The 24,595-nt window shown below is 43.0% G+C and overlaps 1 protein-coding gene across 1 annotated transcript in view; it reads left to right on the plus strand.

Annotated features, from left to right (window-relative positions):
* The window catches only part of LOC126455580 (short transient receptor potential channel 4-like), a 274,268-nt gene that overhangs the window by 140,073 nt on the left and 109,600 nt on the right, over positions 1-24,595 (plus strand). Inside the window, exon 7 of the mRNA XM_050091340.1 lies at positions 3,427-3,532. Coding sequence (XP_049947297.1) covers positions 3,427-3,532 — 106 coding nt within the window. The remainder of the gene's footprint in view (positions 1-3,426; positions 3,533-24,595) is intronic.

The raw sequence follows: 24,595 nt of genomic DNA on the forward strand, positions 1-24,595 counted from the left end.
CTCCTCCACGATGGCAGCTCGGTGGGGCAGTATGTTATTATCCACCAGGAGGAAGGTGGGACCCACTGCACTCCTGAAAAGGCGGACATACAGGTGCAAAATGACATCACGATACACGTGACCTGTTACAGTTCCTCTGTCAAAGACATGCATGGTGTACGTGCACCAATCATAATTTCACCCCACACCATCAAATCATGACCTCCATACAAGTCCCTTTCGAGGACATTAAGCGGTTGGTATCTGGTTCCTGGCCCACGACAGATGAAAACCCGGCGAGAATCACTGTTCAGACTATATCTGGACTCGTCTGTGAACCTAACCTGGGATCACTGTTAAAATGACCATGTACTGTGTTCTTGACACCAGGCTTTACGGGCTCTCCTGTGACCAGGGGTCAGTGGAATGCGCCTTGCAGGTCTCCGGGCGAATACACCATGTCTGTTCATTCGTCTGTAGATTTTGTGTCTGGAGACAACTGTTCAAGTGGCTGCGGTAAGGTCCCGAGAAAGGCTACCTGCAGTACTCCCTGGCCGTCTGCTGGCACTGGTGATGAGATATCGGTCTTCTTGTGATGTTGTACACTGTGGACGTCCCGTACTGTAGCGCCTGGACACGTTTCCTGTCTGCTGGAATCGTTGCCATAATCTTGAGATCACAGTTTGTGGCACACGGAGGGCCCGTAATACGACCTGCTGTGTTTGACCAACCTCCAGTCGCCCTAGTATTCTACCCCTCATAACGTTATCAATATGTGTTCTTTGAGCCATTTTCAACAAGCAGTCACCATTAGCACGTCTGAAAACGTCTGCACACTTACTCGCTGCACCGTACTCTGACATGCACGAATACACCTTTGCGTATGTGGAATGCTGCCAGCGCCACCGTGCGACAACGGTAGGTCAAATGCACCGCATGGTCATACCCCGAGGTGATTTAAACCCGCAAACCGACCACCAGAGCGTTTTTTCAGAATGTATCACCATTATGCTCAATTTATGAGCATGAGTGAATCTGAAGTCGCGGGTCTAACTCATCCCAAAAGTGTTCCATTGGGTTCAGATCAGGACACTGAGGACGGCTGCCTATTTCAAGAATGCTGTTGTCCAAAACCACTGCCTCACAGCCGTACTTTCATGACAGGACGCATTTTCATGCTGATACAAACACTCATCGTCTGGAAACTCTTCTCTGCTGTACATAGTCCACAGTGCTGTATATATGTTCACATCCTTCCGAATTTTGCATTTTCTTAAGCGCAGTAAAGGAATCACTCCCTAACCATGAGAAACACTCCCATACAATAAAACCACCTTCTTCGTACTCCACTGGTGGCACTGCACATCACGTCTCCCTGATCTTGGTTTAACTGTCGTTGTTTCTTCGCGTTTTCACTTTACAAGCACGTCACAAACAGTCGATATGGACAGCTTTCGAAAGTCAAAATATCACTGATAGATCTGTTGCTCAAGAGACATCCAATAACCAGTCCACGTTCGAAGTCTGTGAGCTATCCAAACAACTATTCTGTTTTTACTGCTACTCTGCCGACGAAACAGTACTCACCGCTTGCTGTTATGAAGACAGGTCCGCCTCTCGTGACATCTACTGGTCAGTTCTGCATAACATAGAGGTATCCGAAAACCTACGATCTGATAGTGCGTAATGGAAGTTTGTTGCATCCATTGCTCAATATTTTAGTTACTGTTACACAGATCAGTTCAAGCCTATCTTGTGTAATGACTTTTGCATCACATCAGACTCAACGACATGAAGACAAAAGCTTGTTCCCAAGAAATAAATGGGATTCTTAGCCGCATATGTAATAGCTCTCTGAAGCAGTGTATCTTCCCAGATAGACTGAAGTATGCCATTGTTAAACCACTGCATAAAAAAGGGGATACGTCTGATGTCAACAACTACCGCCCAATCTCTCTTCTGACTGCCTTATCCAAAATTCTTGAGAAAGTAATGTATTGTAGAGTAGCTTCACACCTTTGTAAAAATAAAGTTATACCAAAATGTCAGTTTGGTTTCCAGAAGGGTTTTCCAATGGAAAATGCTATATATACTTTCACTTATGAAATATTAAATGCTCTGAGTAACCGGAAGTCACCCGTTTGAATTTGTTGTGATCTATCAAAGGCTTTTGATTGTGCAAATCATGGAATACTTCTAGATAAGCTCAAGTACTGTGGTATGAATGGGACAGTGCTCAAATGGTTTAAATCATACCTAACTGGAAGAGTGCAGAAAGTTGAAATAAACAGTTCACATAATATGCAAAAAACTGGTGATTTCTCAAACTGGGGAACAATCAAGAATGGGGTGCCGCAAGGTACGGTCTTGGGTCCTCTGCTGTTCTTTATATATATTAATGACTTGCCATTCTATATTCACGAAGATGCAAAGCTGGTACTTTTTGCCGATGATACAAGTATAGCTATCACACCCAACAGACAAGAATTAACTTGTGAAATTGTCAACGATGTGTTTCAGAAAATAATTAAGTGGTTCTCTGCAAATGGGCTCTCATAAGACTTTGACAAAACATAGTACATACAGCTCCACACAGTAAATGGAATGACACTGTTAATAAATATAGACTTCGATCAGGAATCGGTAGCTAAGGTAGAATATTCAGAATTTCTAGGTGTATGCATTAATGAGGGGTTGAACTGGAAAAAACCACACTGAGGATCTGCTGAAACGTTTGCGTTCAGCTACTTATGCTATTAGGGTCATTGCAAATTTTGGTGATATACATCTGAGTAAATTAGCATACCACGCCTATTTTCATTTACTGCTTTCGTATGGCATCATATTCTGGGGTAACAAGTAAAAGAGTGTTCATTGCACAAAAGCGTGTAATCAGAATAATTGCTGAAACTCATCCAAGATCATCCTGCACACTTATTTAAAGAGCTAGAGATCTTCACTGTAGCCTCACAATATATATATATATATATATATATATATATATATATATATATATATATGTTATTAACAATCCGAACTAATTCAAAAGTAATAGCAGTGTACATGGCTACAACACTAGGAGAAAGGATGATCTTCACTACTCAAGGTTAAATCTAACTTTGGCTCAGAAGGGGGTAAATGATGCTGCCACAAAAGTCTTTGGTCACTTACCTAATACCATCAAAAGTCTGACAGATAGCCATATCGCACTGAAAAGGAAATTAAAAGAATTTCTGAAGGGCTACTCCTTCTACTCATTAGATGAATTTTTGGATGTAGTAAGTGGGTAATTTCCCACCCCCACCCAAAAAATATTAAGTGTCATGTAATATTTTGTGTAATGTAATATCTTGTATAGACACCTTTTATTAACCTGACACGTTCCACATCATGATCTATGGAACAAGTACTAATCTAATCTAATCTAATCTAACTGAACCTGTGCAGGTCTTGAGCCAGTGCTGATGGTGTTCGTGGGAGCGCACGTCTGGAGCGACGTGAGGATGTGTCTGGTGCAAGGGCCGCGCCGTTACTTCAAGGTGCTGACCAACTGGTCAGTCACAACACCTATTATACTTAACATAAAGAGTTTTCTATATAACACTAGTACAATTATCTTCACACGCAGAAGCACTACTTGTATATTAACGACCGTTGCGTCCCTCTCCACACACCACACTCTAGTCTCAACGAACGAGGAAGTATTATGTTCGAGTATAATGACTTTTCTGGAGACTAGAAATCTACTTTGTAGGAATCAGCCTGGGTTTCGAAAACGGCGATCGTGTGAAACCCAGCTCGCGCTATTCGTCCACGAGACCCAGAGGGCCATAGACCCGGGTTCCCAGGTAAATGCCGTGTTTCTTGACTTCCGCAAGGCCTTCGAAACAGTTCCCCACAGTCGTTTAATGAACAAAGTAAGAGCATATGGACTATCAGACCAATTGTTTGATTGTATTGAAGAGTTCCTAGATAACAGAACGCAGAATGTCATTCTCAATGGAGAGAAGTTTTCCGAAGTAAGAGTGATTTCAGGTGTGCCACAGGGGAGTGTGGTAGGACCGTTTCCATTCACAATATACATAAATGACCTTGTGGATGACATCCGAAGTTCACTGAGGCTTTTGCGGATGATGTTGTGGTACATCGAGAGGTTGTAACAATGGAAAATTGTACTGAAATGCAGGAGAATCTGCAGCGAATTGACGCATGGTGCAGGGAATGGCAATTGAATCTCAATGTAGACAAGTGTAGTGTGCTGCGAATACATAGAAAGAAAGATCCCTTATCATTTAGCTACAATATAGCAGGTCAACAACTGGAAGCAGTTAACTTCATAAATTATCTGGGAGTGCGCATTAGGAGTGATTTAAAATGGAATGATCATATAAAGTTGGTCGTCGGTAAAGCAGATGCCAGACTGAGATTCATTGGAAGAATCCTAAGGAAATGCAATCCGAAAACAAAGGAAGTAGGTTACAGTACGCTTGTTCGCCCACTGTTTGAATACTTCTCAGCAGTGTGGGATCCGTACCAGATAGGGCTGATAGAAGAGATAGAGAAGATCCAACGGAGAGCAGCGCGCTTCGTTACAGGATCATTTAGTAATCGCGAAAGCGTTACGGAGATGATAGATAAACTCCAGTGGAAGACCCTGCAGGAGAGACGCTAAGTAGCTCGATATGGGCTTTTGTTGAAGTTTCGAGAACATACCTTCACCGAGGAGTCAAGCAGTATGTTGCTCCCTCCTACGTATATCTCGCGAAGAGACCATGAGGATAAAATCAGAGAGATTAGAGCCCCCACAGAGGCATACTGACAATCCTTCTTTCCACGAACAATACGAGACTGGAATAGAAGGGAGAACCGATAGAGGTATTCAAGGTACCCTCCGCCACACACCGTCAGGTGGCTTGCGGTGTATGGACGTAGATGTAGATGTAGATCTGCATGTTGTGCTGTGAAGTTGGCGATACGACAAGGTTCTTCTCTTGCTCCATTGCTTTTTTTGGTGCCTACACAAGTTATATACCACTAAATTTAATACGAAGGGGTCCAATAAGAAATGCAACACTATTTTCTGAAAGCCAGTTGGTTTTATTCAGGATTCCAATGCACTATATTATTACCTACTTTTTTGGTTACAAAACCCTATTTTTCAACATAATCTAAGTTCAATGCGATGGTCTTACGCATCCTTACTGTGTGGGCGGGAGGTCCTATATGTCCGCATGGTACCACTCTACTGGCCAATGTCAGAGCCAACGTCTTGCTGCATCAGTTACCTCCCCATTATCCACGTGCTGTTTCCTGTGGAGTGCATCCTTCATTGGACCAACCAGATAGAAGCCGGAAGGGGCGAGAACTGGGATGTAGGGTGGATGAGGAGGACCAGTCCAAAGAAGTTTTGTGAGCTCCTCTTGGGTGTATAGATTTGTGGGAGACATTGAGTTGCCATGGAGAAGTTCTTCTTACGATCATCCTCTCAACACGCAAGCAGTTCTGCACAGCAAGCAATTCCGCATCGTTGCTCATTATGGTCTTGTGTTATCCGCCCCGATAGCTGAGTGGTCAGCGTGACGGATTGCCGTCCTACGGGCCCGGGTTCAATTCCCGACTGGGTCGGAGATTTTCTCCGCTCAGGGACTGGGTGTTGTGCTGTCTTCATCATCATTTCATCCCCATCCGGCGCGCAGGTCGCCCAATGTGTCGTCGAATGTGTTAAGATCTGCACCAAGGCGGCCGGACCTGCCCCGCAGGGAGCCTCCCAGCCAATGACGCCAAACGCTCACTTCCATAGTCTTCTGTTAGGCGATGAGGAATTCATCAAGCACACGCACCATTAAGTACCCCAACATATGGACCAGTGTGTCAGCACTACCAACAAGACGTCCGATAGTGGAGAGAGGTGTTTGAGTGCGATGCGTCAATCATCTCGAATGAGAGCGTCTGCACTTCCCAACATTGCGGAAGTCACAGCTGTGTGCAGCCTCGCGGCACGCGGGATATCGGACAGGTTTGCACTACTTTGCGATGACAACAGACGCCTCGCCCAACGACTCACCATGCTTTTGTTCACTGCCAGATCTCCGTCGACGTTTGGCAAACCTATGAATATCTGCGATGTTCTGGTTCTGCACCAAAAGAAACTCAGTGGCAGTTCTCTGCTTGAAACACACCTCTGTTACAGACGCCATTTTGAGAGCTACGCATAGCACCGATAACAGTCGTAACTTCGTAAAACTGTTGGGGCTGAAGCGAGAATTTTCCACGATGTCTCACAACAAATTCCGCATTTTTTTCAACCTAAGCTGGCCGATAAAAACTGTTGCATTACTTATTGGACGCCCCAGTAAATCAATCAAAAAATTCTTATTTTCCTACGCTAAAAGTTCCATTATCATATACGCAAATAATTCAGCAATGAGGGTGATTAGTAACTTCAGTTCCTAACTTGCAGGGAACACATTGTCAGAACGTCGTTTAATCCCCACTAACCACGATACATACAGCTTCTGACACAAATTTCTCATAAAACGTAAGTTCTTTGTCACAAAATGATGAAATAAATAAAAACTGCAAGTCTTAAGACTGAAGACAGATGTAAAGCTTCCATGGAAAGCACGTGTTATGGTGTGGAATGATTTGACCAGAAGTGTCCAACCTTCGGGCCACATGCGGTCCAATGCAAGTATCAATGTGGCCCAAGAAGTGAGATCTATCACACGATCGGTAAAAAAATCCCATGTCATTGTGTACATTATGTGCAGCCATAAATACTCGTCTTCTTCCAATATGGCCCATGTGAGGTACCCGAGCGAGGTGGCGCAGTGGTTACCACACTGGACTCGCATTCGGGAGGACGGTGGTTCAAACCTGCGTCCGACCATCCAGATTCATGCATTCTGTGGTTTCCCTAAATCACTTAGGCAAACGCTGAGATGTTTCCTTTGAAAGGGCACGGCCAGTTTCCATCCCCATCCTTCTCTAATCCGAGCTTGCACTCCGTCTCTAATGACCACGTCGTCGACGGGACGTTAAACACTAACCTCCTCCTCCAGCTAAGGCAAATGTTTGGAAACCTCTGGCTTAGACCACTGATTTCAGTTCCTTGGACCAACAACGCCGTAATCTAGACGCCAATGCTGGCAAAATTTGAAGCTTTCTTCTTCCACACAAACCAATGCTACTCTGCACAGGGTGAATATCAAAATCGAGTGTGTTGGTATGGTGTGAGTGAATGAAATGAGTTACCTAGTCCGTAGCCCTGATATCGATCTAGACAACACTGTTTAAAAGCCAAACTGGACTTTGGGAATGAAATTCATCGTGGCGACAATTTTGTATTAATAATTCTTGATTTTATTGTGTCAAATTGGAGTAAAAATGCGGACTTCCACATTTTCGAATATCGCCATCGTGACTGCTACTTTTGTGTCCTGTTACAGCCAGTAGTCGATCTGTCACTCGGCGATTACGTCACTGTGACGACAAAGAAGTCAAGCAATATGCCTGTGCACCGGAGATTAAGGCGACTAGCAGAACACCAACGACTCATTAAAAATAGAAACATTAGCAGATCATGAGCTGGTGAACTTAGACGAAAAAACAAGCGTAAAATTATGCTTGAAGACTCGAAAACTTTGTCACACAGCACTGATTGTTATCATAGCGGCCGTTGAATTATCATCTTACAGCAATGACTTTATGTAGAGTACTTTCGGTATTCTTAATGTGTGAGTGTGTGTGTGTGTGTGTGTGTGTGTGTGTGTGTGTGTGTGTGTGTGTGTGCGTGTGTGTGTGTGTGTGTCACTAGATCACGGCGTAGACGAACTTAAAGAGAAACGGAGCAAGTCGTTCACATTCCAAGAGGGCAGTTTCCTTAATCGTAGAAATTATGTGATGTTGGAAGAAGTAGTGTAACCCAACAGGTTTTATTCAAATATGGTTCAGCAAAAAGACTGGGAATATTTTTTTACTAATTTAAGATTATTTCCCACGTTCAAGATGTAAGCAATCGCTCACATACACGTGCCAGAATTTAACCGAAAGTTTTGCTAAAAGGTATAATCGATAATAGCAGCAAAAAACTGAGTTACATTGAGGTGGCAAAAGTCATCGGATACTTCCTAAAATCGTTTCGGATCTTCTTTTGCCCAGCATATTGCATCACCTCAACGTAGCATGGACTCAACAGGTGGAAATATTGAGCCATGCTGGCTCTATAGCCGACCATAATAGCGAAAGTGTTGCCGGGGCGGGATTTTGTGCACAAACTGACCTCTCCATTATGCCCCATAAATATTCGAGGGGAGTTAGGTAGAACGATGTGGGTGGCCAAATCATTCGCTCGTTTGAATTGTCCAGAACGTTCTTCAAACCAGTTACGCATAATTGTAGCCCGGTGACATTGTTTGCGATCATCAAGTCCACAAATGGTCTCCAAGTAGCCGAACATAATCATTTCCAGTCAATTATCGGTTCCGTTGGACCAGAGGATCCAACCATTCCATGTAAACAAGGATCACACCATTAAGGAGCCACCACCAGCTTCCACAGTGCCTTGTTGACAACTTGGGTCCATGGTTTCATGATAAGTGCGCCACTCTCGAACGCTACAGTCCGCTCTTACCAACTTAAATCTGGAGTCGTCTGACCAGGCCATGGTTTTCCAGTCATCTGGGGTTCAACCGATATGGTCACGAACCCAGGAGAGTCGCTGCAGACGATGTCGTGCTGTTAGCAAAGGCACTCGCGTCGGTCGCCTGCTGCCGTAGTCCTTAAACGAGAAATTTCCCCGCACTGTCCTAATGGATACGTTCGTTGCACGTCCCACATTTGATTTCTGGAATCATTTCGCGCTTATCTGTTAGCATTGACAGCTCTACGCAAACGCCACTGCTCCCGGTTGTTAAGTGAAGGCCATCGGCCACTGCTTTGACCGTGGTAGAAAGTAATGCCTGAAATGTGATATTCTCGGCACGCTCTTGACATTGTAGATCTCGGAATACTGCATTCCCTAACAATTTTCGAAATGGAATGTTTCAAGCGTCTAGATCCAACTACTATTTCACGTTCAAAGTACAGTAGAGCGTCGATTATCCGAACGTCGGTCAACCGAACGACCGCTTAACCCAACTTTGTACTCGCTCGCACCTGTTACTCTCCCACCATACCGTCCATCATCCCCCTCACTCCCAAACCAAGTTTCCCACAGTAGTCGCCGCATTGGGCCACCGCTGGCGGAACATCGCTTGTAATGGGGTCTTCACAAGGCGCTGCTGACCGGCCAAGCCGCCAGTCGCTGTGTTTCAACAATCAGCACACTTCTGTCGGCTTGGCACTGGCAGTAGAAGCAGCGGCAGTATCAAAGCTGTTCACAGCAACAGCTGTACCAGCTTAGAGTTGAGGCGTGCCGCTCAGCGCAGTTTGAAGGATTGCGCGCCCCCAAGAAGAGCTTCTCACGGTGCAAACAGTCACCTTCTGCTCTCTGTTACGACCACATGTGTGCTCTGTTACGACCACTTGTGTGCTGCTGCGTGAAGAAATGACGAACAAAATGATATGTCCGAAATTCTCGGTATGCTAAAAGAAATAGAGTGCCACGAATGTGATGAAGAAGAGGTTCATGAATGGATGAATATCGATGATGCAGATCCGAGACACCAAATCATGCAGGACAGCGAGACTGTAAACGTCGTCACTGGTAAAGATGACGTCGCCAGCATCTCATCAATCAGTGCTCCAGAAAGTGAAGATGAAAGTATACCAACAGCTTCTGAGGCGTTCACTAGTTTAGATACTGCCTTGCGAGGGTTTGAAGCCCAAGATGAAAGTGACCAGTTTCAGATATCTGTAATGAAAAAAGTACGTGACTTAGTTGCTCGTAAGCATGTAGGCTTTCTTAGACGACCAAAATAAAGAATTTTTTTAAACGTTAATTTTGTGTATTGTGTGTATTGTTCATGCAAAATGCGTATGTAATATGTATATATTTTTGTTTAATAAACTGTGCCACATACTATATATTCCTACTGAAGATGCCTTTGTATGTTATTTTGTAATACTAAAAGAGATGCCTGTTTTTATGAATAAATTTACTGTACCAGTACTTCTTTTTGGCAAATAAACATGTACAGTTCGATTATCCGAACAAACCAGTTTCCCGAACACCCATGTCCCCCAATTACTTCGGATAATCGACGCTCTGTTGTATGTTAGTTCACGTTGTGCGAACACAAACACGTCAGAAACTTTTCTATATGACTCGCCTGAGTACAATTAACAACTCCGCCATTGCACTGCCCTTTTATACATTGTGTATGCGATACTATACCATGACTTTTGTCACTTCAGTGTACATCGCACTGACGCCATAACAAGACATTTCCTACCTCTGCTTCGTTTTTAATGAAGATACAAGTAGGGTGAATTTGTCTTTAATTGTTCTCCGGGTTCAAAAAATATGTAGCTAAAATTCATACATTGAAGAGCCAAAGAAACTGGTCCACCTGCCTAATATCGTGTAGGGTACCTGCTAGCACGGAAAAGAAACCGCAACATGACGTGGTATGGACTCGACTAATATCTGAAGTACTGATGGAGGGACCTGACACCATGAATCCTGCAGGGCTACCCATAAATCCGTAAAAGTACAAGAGGCTGGAGATCTCTTCTGAACAGCACATTGCAAGACATCCCAGATATGCTCAATAATGTTCATATCTGGGGAGTTTGGTGGCCAGCGGAAGTGTCTAAACGCAGAAGAGTGTTACTGGATCCATTCTATAGCAATTTTGTACGTATGGGGAGTCGCATTGTCCTGCTGGAATTGCTCAAGTCCATCGGAATGCACAAAAGATATGAGTGGATGCAGGTGATCAGACAGGATGCTTACGTACGTGTCATCCGTCAGAGTCGTATCTAGACGTATCAGGCGTCCCATATGACTAGAACTGCACACGCCCCACACTGTAACAGAGGCTCCACCAGCTTGAACATTTCCCTAAAGACATACAGGGTCCATCGATTCGTGAGGGTTGTCTCCGTACCTGTACACATCCATCCGCTCGATACAATTGGAAACGAGACTCGTCCGACCAGGCAACATGATTCCACTCATGAACAGTCCAATGTCGGTGTTGACGGGCCCATGCGTGGCGTAAAGCTTTGTGTCGTGCACTCATCAAGGGTACAGGAGTGGCCCTTTGTCTCCGAACGCCCATACCTATGATGTTTCGTTGAATGGTTCGCACACTGACACTTGTTGACGGCCCAGCATTGAAATCTGCAGCAATTTGCGGATCGGTTGCACTTCTTCACTTTGAACGATTCTCTTCAGTCGTCGTTTCGTCGTTGGTCCCGTTCTTACAGGATCTTTCTCCGGCCGCAGCAGTGTCGGAGGTTTGACGTTTCACCGGATTCCTGATATTCACGGTACACTCTTGAAATGGTCGTAGAAGAAAATCTCCAATTCATCTCTACCTCGGAGATGCTGTGTCCCATCGATGGTGCGCCGACTATAACACCACGTTCAAACTTATTTAAATCTTGAGCAGCAGTAACCGATCTAACAACTGCGCCAGACACCTGTTGTCTTATATAGGCGTTGCCGACCGCAGCGCGGTATTCTGCCTGTTTACATATCGCTGTATTTGAGTACGCATGCCTGTACCAGTTTCTTTGGCGCTTCAGTGTATAACAACAGGGCAATGGAAATGGTCGTTAGAAGAATGTGGCAACTATAGACATTAAAAGTTGCAGGAGCTTACTGCTGTGAACACCTACACTCAAGCGCCAAAGAAACTGGTATAGGCATGCGTTTGTTGTTAGATCGGTTACTGCTGCTACACTGACATCTTGTCAAGATTTAAGTGAGTCTGAATGTAGTGTTATAGTCAGCGCACGAGCGATGGGACACAGCACCTCCGAGGTAGCGATGAAGTGGGGATTTCCCCGTAAGACCATTTCACGAGTATACCGTGAATATCAGAAATCGGGTAAAACATCAAATCTCCGACATCGCTGCGGCCGGAGAAAGACCAACGACGACTGAAGAGAATCGTTCAACGTGACAGAAGTGCAACCCAACCGCAAATTGCTGCAGATTTCAATGCTGGGCCGTCAACAAGTGTCAGCGTGCGAACCATTCAGCGAAACACCACTGATATGGGCTTTCGGAGCCGAAGGCCCATTTTACACGACACAAGGCCTTACACCTCGCCTGAGCCCGTCAACACAGACATTGGACTGTTGATGACTGGAAACGTTGCTTGGTCGGACGACTCTCGTTTCAAATTGTATCGAGTGGATGGACGTGTACTGGTATGGAGACAACCTCATGAATCCATGGACCCTGCTTGTCAGCAGGGGACTGTTCAAGCTGGTGAAGACTCTGTAACAGTGTGGGGCGAGTGCAGATCTAGTCATATGGGACCCCTGATACGTCTAGATACGACTCTGACAGGTGACACGTACGTAAGCATCCTATCTAATCACCGGCATTCATTCATGTCCATTCTGCATTCCGACGGACTTGGGCAATTCCAGCAGGACAATGCGACACACCAGACGTCCAGAATTGATACAGAGTGGCTCTAGGAACACTATTCTGAGTTTAAACACTTCCGCTGGCCACCAAACGCCCCGGACATGAACATTATTGAGCATATCTGGGATGCCTTGCAACGTGCTGCTCAGAAGAGATCTCCACCCCCTCGCACTCTTACGGAATTATGGGCAGCCCTGCAGGACTCATGGTGTCAGTTCCCTCCAACAGTACTTCAGACATTAGTCGAGTCCATGCCACATCGTGTTGCGCCACTTCTGCGTGCTCGCTGGAGCCCTACGCGATTTTAGGCAGGTGTACCAGTTTCTTTGCCTCTTCAGTATAAACGACACACAGAAGGAGCCAACAGCAAAGATTTTCGAACAACATAGAAAGTAGTTTGTATTTCAGAAAGTGTAGCTGTAGTCGAAGAAATGGTATCTGATTAGACCTCCATGATACCTCAGAAACGTTTTTCTATATTGATGATCGCTTGCCTTTTTTTATGTTACCGAGCGAGGTGGAGCGTGGTGATTGTTGACACTCAAGTTCGGGAAGACGACGGTCCAGATACACGACCGGTTACGTTTTACTCGTGGTTTCCCTAAATGCTTAAGGCAAAGGCATGTTGGTATCTCTGAAAACAACACGACTGATTTCCTTCCCATCCCTCCCGATCCCCAGCTTATTTTCTAATCTTCTTTCATTCTTGTTTCCCATGAACCGCATTTTTCTATAAGCTGTACAACGTTTTGCCAAATAAAATATTCTTGGTATTTTAAAGTAGTACAAAAATACTTCACATTTTAAAACGATAAATTGCGAATTTTTTTTGTTTTTGTTTTCGTTTTATGTTCTAGTCTTGTTTTCTAGGATTACCTGGACGGTAGCTTAGCATGAGATCGTCCAGTATTATAACGAGTTCTATGCTGATGCCTTAAATATGATTCGATCCCAATCCTTATACAGGGTGATCCAGAATAAAACAGTTACAGGTGTTGTGCTTCATTTCATTTGATTGTTCTCTAATGATACGTGATATGACATCACACAAACCACTCATGAGACACTGACCTCTGTCGATGTGTATTGCCTTCCATCGGTGCATTTCCGGACATGGTTTTATTGCTAAAAATTGCTATCCTGAGTCCTCCGTATAACACCTATAACTGTGTAACAACAATTCTGAATCAGCATGTGCAATTGAAATAAGTTAGCTCTGTTGATAACATCATCAAACTACCAAATTTCCAGCGTCTCCTCAGCTACTGCCTTCCAGAAGCTTAAGGTGTGGAAATGACTGTACTATTTTTTTAGTCCATTTACGATGCGAAGACACAATACTCTGAGGCTGTTAATTCACTTCAGGCGAACTCCAGGACGTTTCCCTCAAGAATTCTACACCCGATTCCTTTCCCCTGCCCTCGTTCAGCCGAAGATAGTGTTCCATTTTTCATGAAATCACAGATCACAGACCGAGCTGACGCGGTAGTTGAGTCAATGGACTCTGCTTTTGGACTGAATGTATTCAAATCCCCGAATACTCATCCAGAAGCAAGGTTTCCTGAACCACTTCAGGCTAAATCCACGATGAAATCTCCAAGGACGCCACGGGTGATAACCTCCAAGAAACCTGTCTCAGTCCTGTGCGATCTGAGCATGTGGTTATAACATCCACGATATATAAATTTTTTATTACGAGTAGAATATGAACGTGTGGATAATATTCATTCAATTATGTAATTATTTCTTAAAAAGATGATAATTATGTAAAACAGAGACAATATTTGTCTCACATTCTTTGTTAATCTATGTCATTCTTTTCTTTTGTTTTGTACCCTTTTGTCGTCTTCTTGTGATGTATGTCGCAAGACGCGAATCGATTTGAGGTCTGTTAAATGTAACATTTAATGTACATTTAATGTAAAATTATTGTACTTTTATGTTCATTTGCTGATAAAAACAAATAGAGTTATATGAACATGGGTCTGGAAACGCCTTGTTTCTATGTTACAGTTCATTTTCTCTATCTCATTAATCATAGGAAACACAAGAACAGAACGTTAGAATCACGGGGAATATGGACTCTTGGTGACGTCTGGTTACTTCGTGCACCGTCAGTGTTTTGTTTTACGTGTACCTGTTGCCATTCGACGTACGTTATTGTTTGTTTACAGGTAACATCAACTGTTTCAGCGACCAGTACGACCGTTGCAAGTACATTGGCTACTACTTGGGTCGCCCAGTGGCAGTGTACACAAATGCAGAGATGGCAGATACCCATGTGATAACAGGGATTAGCTGTCGGTAATGGCACCCGCGGTCGACGTTTGTATCAGGAGAGATTTCCAGGATGAAGGTGCCCCGGCAGGAAAACGTTTAATGCCACTTATCGTTGTGTTAGGGAACATGGGGCATTTAAACCTGATACTGGCGACCGGGAAAGGTCTAGAAGGATGAGGGCACCCTAACTAGAGGCTGCAATTCTTCATGCAGTTCACGACGACCCTAGCGTCAGTACAAGACATGTAGCTTAATGATGACCACATAACTGGCGGGTTGACGCATGCATCAGTGCATACGGAGGGAATATTAAATATCTTCTGTGAGAAAGAGTTGCATATGGTATGCTGGTGCCTTCTCTTAGTGTGTGTTACCCATAATTAATGAATTGGAGAAAATGAGTTGTAACATGGAAACAAAGCGCTCCCCGACCCATGTTCATACATCATAATTTGTTCGTCTGCGTGTGAGGAATGTGTCCTGCAATTCGTGCAGTACATATTTGTTACACCCTCTATAAAATTCTAAACGTTCAAATGTTCTTCCTCTCTTCTAACAACGTGACTTTCGTCCGTTTATACATTCAATCATTCATCGTCCTCCGTAGATCCCATCGAGATTGAGAATCGAGTAAGGATCTCGGTAAACGAAAGATAAACAAATCATAGAAACTTAATCAGTAAATCACAAATGGTTCAAATGGCTCTGAGCACTATGGGACATAACTGCTGTGGTCATCAGTACCCTAGAACGTAGAACTACTTAAACCTAATAACCTAAGGACATCACACACACCCATGCCCGAGGCAGGATTCGAACCTGCGACCGTAGCGCCTAGAACTGCTCGGCCATACTAAATCACATTAACAATAAACTATCACTATAGTAATTACATACGTGGAAGTACTTACATACATGGAAGAATCCTGGAGATACTAGTAGGTATCAGATAGATTATATAATGGTAAGACAGAGATTTTAAATTGTAAGACATTTCCAGGGGCAGATGTGGACTCTGACCACAATCTATTGGTTATGATCTGTAGATTAAAACTGAAGAAACTGCAAAAAGGTGGGAATTTAAGGAGATGGGACCTGGATGAACTGATTAAACCAAACGTTGCACAGAGTTTCAGGAAGAGCATAAGGGAGCAATTGACAGGAATGGGGGAAAGAAATACAGTAGAAGAAGAATGGGTAGCTCTGAGGGATGAAGTAGTGAAGGCAACAGAGGATCAAGTAGGTAAAAAGACGAGGGTTAGTAGAAATCCTTGGGTAACAGAAGAAATATTGAATTTAATTGATGAAAGGAGAAAATATAAAAATGCAGTAAATGAAACAGGCAAAAAGGAATACAAACGTCTCAAAAATGAGATTGACAGTAAGTGCAAAATGGCGAAGCAGGGATGGCTAGAGGACAAATGTAAGGATGTAGAGGCTTATTTCACTAGGGGCAAGATATATACTGCCTACAGGAAAATTAAAGAGACCTTTGGAGAAAAGAGAACCACTTGTATGAATATCAAGAGCTCAGATGTAAACCCAGTTCTAAGCAAAGAAGGGAAAGCAGAAAGGTGGAAGGAGTATATAGATGGTCTATACAAGGGTGATGTACTTCAGGACAATATTATAGAAATGGAATAGGAGGTAGATGAAGATGAAATGGCAGATATGATACTGCGTGAAGAGTTTGACAGAGCGCTGAAAGACCTGAGTCGAAACAAGACCGCGGGAGTAGACAACATTCCATTAGAACTACTGACGGCCTTGGGAGAGCCAGTCCTGACAAAACTCTACCATCTGGTGAGCATGATGTATCAGACAGGCGAAATACCCTCAGACTTCAAGAAGAATATAATAATTCCAATCCCAAAGAAAGCAGGTGTTGACAGATGTGAAAATTACCAAACTATCTGTTTAATAAGTCACAGCTTGCAAAATCCTAACGCGAGTTCTTTACACGCAAATGAAAAAACTGATAGAAGCCGACCTCGGGGAAGATCAGTTTGGATTCCGTAGAAATATTGGAACACGTGAGGCAATACTGACCCTACGACTTATCTTATAAGAAAGATTAAGGAAAGGCAAACCTACGTTTCTAGCATTAGTAGACTTAGAGAAAGCTTTTGACAATGTTGACTGGAATACTCTCTTTCAAATTCTGAAGGTGGCAGGGGTAAAATACAGGGACAGAAAGGCTATTTACAATTTGTACAGAAACCAGATGGCAGTTATAAGAGTCGAGGGGCACAAAAGGGAAGCAATGGTTGGGAAGGGAGTGAGACAGGGTTGTAGCCTCTCCCCGATGTTATTCAATCTGTATATTGACCAAGCAGTAAAGGAAACAAAAGAAAAATTTGGTGTAGGTATTAAAATTCATGGAGAAGAAATGAATACTTTGAGGTTTCCCGATGACATTGTAATTCTGTCAGAGACAGCAAAGGACTTGGAAGAGCAGTTGAACGGAGTGGACAGTGTCTTGAAAGGAGGATATAAGATGAACATCAACATAAGCAAAACGAGGATAATTGCATGTAGTCGAATTAAGTCGGGTGATGCTGCGTGAATTAGATTAGGAAATGAGACACTTAAAGTAGTAAATGAGTTTTACTATTTGGGGAGCAAAATAACTGATGATGGTCGAAGTAGAGAGGATATAAAATGTAGACTGGCAATGGCAAGGAAAGCGTTTCTGAAGAAGAGAACTTTGTTAACATCGAGTATTCATTTAAATGTCAGGAAGTCGTTTCTGAAAGTATTTGCATGGAGTGTAGCCATGAATGGAAGTGAAACATGGACGACAAATAGTTTGTACAAGAAGAGAATAGAAGCTTTCGAAATGTGGTGCTACAGAAGAATGCTGAAGATTAGATGGGTAGATCACATAACTAATGAGGAGTTATTGAATAGAATTGGGGAGAAGAGGAGTTTGTGGCACAACTTGACAAGAAGAAGGGACCAGTTGGTAGGGCATGTGCTGAGGCTTCAGGGGATCACAAATTTAGCATTGGAGGGCAGTGTGAAGGGTAAAAATCGTAAAGGGAGACCAAGAGATGAATACACTAAGCAGATTCAGAAAGATGTAGGTTGCAGGAGGTACTGGGAGATGAAGAAGCTTGCACAGCATAGAGTAGCATGGAGAGCTGCATCAAACCAGTCTCAGGACTGAAGACCACAACAACAACAACAACATAGTACTTAATGCTATTCGTGATTATGGCAGTTATATTTAAAAAAAGGAAATTAAGATAAAGGCTGCGACCGCCTCAGCTGTACTAAATACACTCATGCTCATAAATTAATGATAATGCTGATACATGGTGAAACAACGCTCTGGTGGGCAATTTGACCGTTTAAATCACCTCGGGGTATGACCATGCGGTACATTTGACCTGCGGTCGTCGCACGGTGACGCTGGCAGTAGTACAAATACGCAGAGGTGTGTTGGTGCATTTCAGAGTAAGGTGCTGAGAGTAAGTGTGCAGACGATGTCAGACGTGCTAATGGTGATTGTGTGGTTGAAAATGACTCAAAGAACACTTATTGATGACGTTATGAGGGGTAGCATACTAGGGCGACTGGAGGCTGGTCAAACACAGCAGGTCGTATTACGGGCCCTCTGTGTGCCACAAGCTGTGATCTCAAGATTATGCTGACGATTCCAGCTGACAGGAAACGTGTCCAGGCACTACAGTACGGGACGTCCACAGTGTACAATAGCACAAGAAGACCCATATCTCACCATCAGAGCCTGCAGACAGCCACGGAGTACTGCAGGTAGCCTTGCTCGGTCCCTTAACGCAGCCACTGGAACAGTTGTTTCCAGACATACAGTCTACAGACGACTGAACAGGCATGGTTTATTCGCCCAGAGACCTGCAAGGTGCATTCCACTGAGCCCTGGTCACAGGAGAGCCCGTAAAGCCTGGTGTAAACACCACGGTACGTGGTCATTGGAACAGTGGTCCCAGGTTATGTTCACGGACGAGTCCAGGTATACACTGACCAGTGATTCTCGCCGGGTTTTCATCTGGAGTGAACCAGGAACCAGATACCAACCCCTTGTGTCCTTGAATGGGACCTGTATGGAGGTCGTGGTTTGATGGTGTGGGGTGGGATTATGACTGGTGCACGTACACCCCTGCATGTCTTTTACAGAGGAACTGTAACACGTCAAGTGTATCGGGAAGTCATTTTGCACCAGTATGTCCGCCTTTTCAGGGGTGTAGTGGGTCCCACCTTCCTCCTGACTGATGATCACGCACGGCTCCACCTAGCTGCCATCGTGGAGGAGTACCTTGAAACAGAAGGTATCAGGCGAAGGGAGTGGCCTACCTATTCTCCAGACCTAAACCCCATCGAGCACGTCTGGGATGCTCTCAGTCGACGTATCGCTGCACGTCTTCAAACCCCTAGGACACTTCAGGAGCTCCGACAGGCACTGCTGCAAGAATGGGAGGCTATACCCCAGCAGATGCACGACCACCTGATCCAGAGTATGCCAATCCGTTGTGCGGCCTGTGTACGTGTGCATGGTGATCATATCCCATACTGATGTTGGGGTGCATGCGCAGGAAACAGTGGCGTTTTGTACCACATGTGTTTTCTCAACTTATCACCAATACCGCGGACTTACAAATCTGCGTCGTGTGTGTTCCCTATGTGCCTATGCTATTAGCGCGAGTTTTGTGTAGTGCCACATTGTGTGGCACCACATTCTGCAATTATCCTTAATTTAAGAGCATGAGTGTGGTTGCTGTTTATCTGATACGGCAACTTGTTCACTTGATTACAACCGTATTTTTCAAAGGAAGTATTTAACTACACTAACAGTAAATATTGAATCCTGTTTAGCCGGGTGGTGTGGCCGAGCGGTTCTAGGCGCTTCAGTCTGGAACTGCGCGACCGCTACGGTCGCAGGTTCGAATCCTGCCTCGGGCATGGATGTGTGTTATGTCCTTAGGTTAGTTAGGTTTAAGTAGTTCTAAGTTCTAGGGGACCGATGATCTCAGCTGTATAGTCCCATAGTGCTCAGAGCCATTTTAGCCAATCCTGTTTACACGACATTACTACTGGTCACGCAGATCAATGAAAGTGGCTGCTTACCGTGGTTACTGAATCGAGATATTCATATAATTTGTGGAAACAGTGGCTGATGTGTTACGATTTCAATTTTGTTATGTTTTTTCTTGATCTGTCAGCCGAGTTGTGGCGTCGTGTTGTCTCAACGTTTCGACGAGTTTACCATTCATCTTTAGGCGAAGTGTCGGGCTCATGTCCAGTTCACTTATTTTGTAAGTAGGCTGTTTATGTTTTCTCTATGTAAGTAGGCTGTTTATGTTTTCTTATTGGGAACGTTACGTAGCGCTCAATATGAAAATCACTGGCTGTGCTGTGTGCAGTCTGTGGCTGCTTTGCATTGTTGCAATACTCGCCATTGTAGTGTTAGGCAGCTGGATGTGAACAGCGCGTAGCGTTGCGCAGTTGGAGGTGAGCCGCCAGCAGTGGTGGATGTGGGGAGAGAGATGGCGGAGGTTTGAAATTTGTCATGAACTGCTATATTTATATATGATGATATCAAGGTAAATACATTGTTTGTTCTCTATTAATATCTTTCATTTGCTAACTATCCATATCAGTAGTTAGTGCCTTCCATAGTTTGAATCTTTTATTTAGCTGGCAGTAGTGGCGCTCGCTGTATTGCAGTAGCTTGAGCAGCGAAGATTTTTGTGAGGTAAGTAATTTGTGAAAGGTATAGTTTAATGTTAGTCAGGGCCATTCTTTTGTAGGGAATTTTTTGAAAGTCAGATTGCGTTGCGCTAACAAAATATTGTGTGTCAGTGAAAGCACAGTCGTGTACAATTGTTCAAAGGGGAAGTTTCATATGGCGACCCTGCCAGGATACCTCACTGGAATCTTCTGATTTTTTCTTGTAGTTTGTGTATTTAGTGTAGCTTTTGTTTATTGCTAGCGCGTAATTGTAGAGAGAATCCCCTTTGTAGTTGTAGCCTTTCATTGTTGTACAGTAAAACAGTTGTGGCATGCATGTAGATTTGCAGCAAGTTTTTCGCAGCTACGCTTGCAATTAACTAGATATCATTTTCAGTGCTATGTTAATGTGTTCTCCTATTTTTGCACTTCAAATTGTGCTTTTCTGTGTTATCGTGTGAAATATTGTGACAATTATGGCGTGTGAAAAACGTAACACTAGGCTCCAAAGTAAATTGAGAAATGATAGTGACGACGAGCGTAGCTTGCCAGCACCACTGGGTAATGAATTAACTAATGTCCCAAAGTAGTAATTTGGTAATTGCACATAGGGAAATGGAGCGGGCGGCAAACAATGGTGTAGACAGTGAAACAGGTAGTGAACAGGGAAGCGTTATCGATCGATTGGTCGGCAACAGCTCGCCTCAGGAATCGGGAATGACAGAACACAATATTGCAAATACTACAGACTCAGGTTTTGGGTTCTCACCGTTTTCTCAAATGAGTCAAGACACATTTTCCGCTTGTCAAAATGTGAATGTTGCTGGTGCAAATTCACTGCCGAAAAGCACTGAGGAACATGTTTCAGACACCAGTGCATTGTTATTACAATTAATGCAACAAATGGGACAAAAGCTTGAAAAGTTAGACACAATGGAACAAAATCTTCAAAAGTTAGACACAATGGAACAACACCAGAGACAAACACAGCAACAGTTCAGCGCGCAGTTACGATTCAGGGAGAAATTCTCCACCACGTGACCGACAAGGAAGAAACTACGGAATCTACCGACATGACGACAGACGAGATAATCATAACGACAGACCTGAATTTCATCAGAACTGGCGGAATTCAAACAGAGCAGGGCACTTTCGACAAGGTGAATTTGTAGAAGCTAGGTCTCCTAATCCCAATAACGACGCGCGCCAACAAAGGGACAGACAATGACTCGCACCGCAGGCAGCTGCTTGCGCCGGCTGGCTCAGAGAAAAAAGCACATAGACGCTAACCTTAAGAAAAAATTCCAGTATTGTTTAACGACGTATACCGCACGATAATTGCGTTGAAGCTGAAACTCTGCGTACTAGGAAGAGTAAAGGTTTACACCACATTTCACATGTAAAACCGTTTATTAAATGATAATGTGCTGTTTAACTTTGTCTTTGTCATATAACTTTTCACTTTACATTACTAGTATGCTTTGTCAGACTTAGAATCTGTTAATATGCAACAATGTTTGAAGTTAAATATCCAGTCAAGAACCAAGAGAACTTATTTAAACAGAAATTACGAATGCATTGTTATTGTGAACAGACGACACAGTGTTATTGTGTGTGTACATTCTTGCTTGTTAGTTGCACGTTTACGTAACGACTATAAGGCTCACATACTTAGAACATTTACCAGTACTGCTAATGAGATTTTAATGCAACATTTTGGTTTACTTGCAAATACATTATGGATTCAAGGTGCTTTCTGAGAGATACCAGGTGACACAGTGGTTAGTTTATGTGACAGCTACACGATTTTTATCACGACGCTACTAATGAGTGACAATTTACAATGTTGATTTTGCGGTGTTTCTGTTTTATATCTGCACAGTTTTTCTGTATTATTCTGGAAAGTAAAACATGTTTTAGTAGTAACTTTTATGGTATAGCTACAAGGAGACAGCCTTTTCTGTAGCACAACAATACGTTACAGCACAGTACTTTCTTCATCACGGCAATAAGCGTAATAAGTATGATATCTATACGCAAAGCATTTCACTTTGTTTATCATGAGGTCAGTACATTGACTTCTGCAGAACTTAGCTTTGGGGGACGATAACTACGACACTTCCACAGAGATTATCTTACAGCAAGACGCATGTTTAGCGCTACAGGACACGTATTTGAGTGATCAATTTTGTACTAAAAACATTTATTTTCAAAGATATTTGAAATACAATGATACAAAGTTTTTCCGTGATACATTTCATTCCATTGCAATAATCTGTAGCACCTGAGGGTATAATTACATTAATCCTCAGGGGGGTACACGCTCACTTTGTGTACCATGTGTTTGGCAAGCACAAGGAGCCCTAGCTAATATGGTATTTGCTTATACAACTTTACACTTCGGTACCATATTTCTCTAACACACAATTACACAGCTATCTGATTATTTGACAGAGAAACAAACATTTTTTTTAATACGTCAGTGACAGATGTTTACGCAATTGCAGAGTTGGATAATTTCACACTTATGAAACTGTATTTTGTCTGTACTGTGTGATCTGTTCATATTTTTTCCTAATCATTGTGATACTATGAGAGCTTTGAATGATGTATTTGGTATGGATTCATGATTTTTAAAGTACGTTTCAGGCAGATGACACTATTGACATGAGCAGAGAATTTTTTTAGGCTTCGAAATTATTGGAGGAAGTTACGACGATTTTGAGATTTGACTGAAGTGTTATGATGTTATTATTACGACGACGATGTGTATTATGTTGTTGAGGAATGTTTATTATGCTACGTATTTCTCATGATGAAATATTGAAGAAGTGTCGACGAATATGTATATGTATAATGAGGTAAGGAATAATGAGTAGTGTTTAGGGACTCTGATTTGTGGAAAAGGTTGTTGGAAACCAAGAATCGTACTTTAAGAGTTATGAAATGTGTGTGTATATGCGTGAATGTATTACAATGCAGACGAAAATTTTTTGGACACTGTTATATCAATAGCATTTTGTTTCTACAGATTTGTAACGCAAATTTTCGACCTGTGAAATTTTTATGTGAGACTGTCACTGTAGCGGAAACTGCTGTCGTAAATATTTCCGTACGAAAGTTAAGTGACCACCTGCACGTAATGCGTTGTGGCGCCCAGCTGGACCAGCCGCCCGGAGAAAAAGCCATTAGGTGGAGAAGTAAGAAAATGGAGGCCATTAAACTCGCTGTTGACATTCCTTTGTAGAGGGCATCGCTAATGCGACACTCTCGTTACTTGAAAACATATGATTTTTGTAATGCGTTGTGGGCACACAGCTGTGTCAAACACCTGGAGAACAAGCCATTAGGGTGTGCCTTTCATCGCTAATGCGACACCCTCGTTACTTGAAAACATATGATTACTCGCACTTTGTGCTAATTACTGAAATGCCTAATGAAATGACGAGAAATATTTTTTACATCTGCACACCTGATTATGACAAGCGTCTTTCTACGAGCGTTGAGAGAGTTTCTACTGACTTATGAAATGTCACATGACTATTGAATTATATTTTTATACTTTGCTTTTCGTAGTTGCTTATTCCACTTGATATCTGGTTTCCAGCTGTGTTGCAGCATTGCTTTTATAAAATAAAATGCATTTGCTAATGTGAACACTTTCTGTCAACAGATCTATTAAATAATTATTTTATGATCCACATTCTTTAAAAAAGGAGCACTTGGAAAGGAAAGAACAATAAGAAGGAACTAGTAACAGTAACACATAATTTTCTTTTCAAGTACATGGTAATATTTCTTTTTACAATCAGTTGTTGTGGTGCACCACTTTAATTGCATAGATATTAAGATGTGAATATACATTTCCCTTATCTGTGTTGTTGTCTTTAGTGTACTATTTTTTCTGCTTGTGCGTTTGTCATGTTTAGATATAAGTTATTACATTTACTGCTGCTGGCTTTGCCATTTTGCATTCTTTTCATTGCTGTTTGTATTAATTGTTTTGTGCTGCTGCATTGCCTCGTTCCTTAGTTTAGCATCTGAGCTCAGTAGATTTAAGTTAGCTTAAGAGGGGGT

This window comes from Schistocerca serialis, chromosome 1 (assembly GCF_023864345.2).
Source record: "Schistocerca serialis cubense isolate TAMUIC-IGC-003099 chromosome 1, iqSchSeri2.2, whole genome shotgun sequence".
Lineage (NCBI taxonomy): Eukaryota > Metazoa > Arthropoda > Insecta > Orthoptera > Acrididae > Schistocerca > Schistocerca serialis.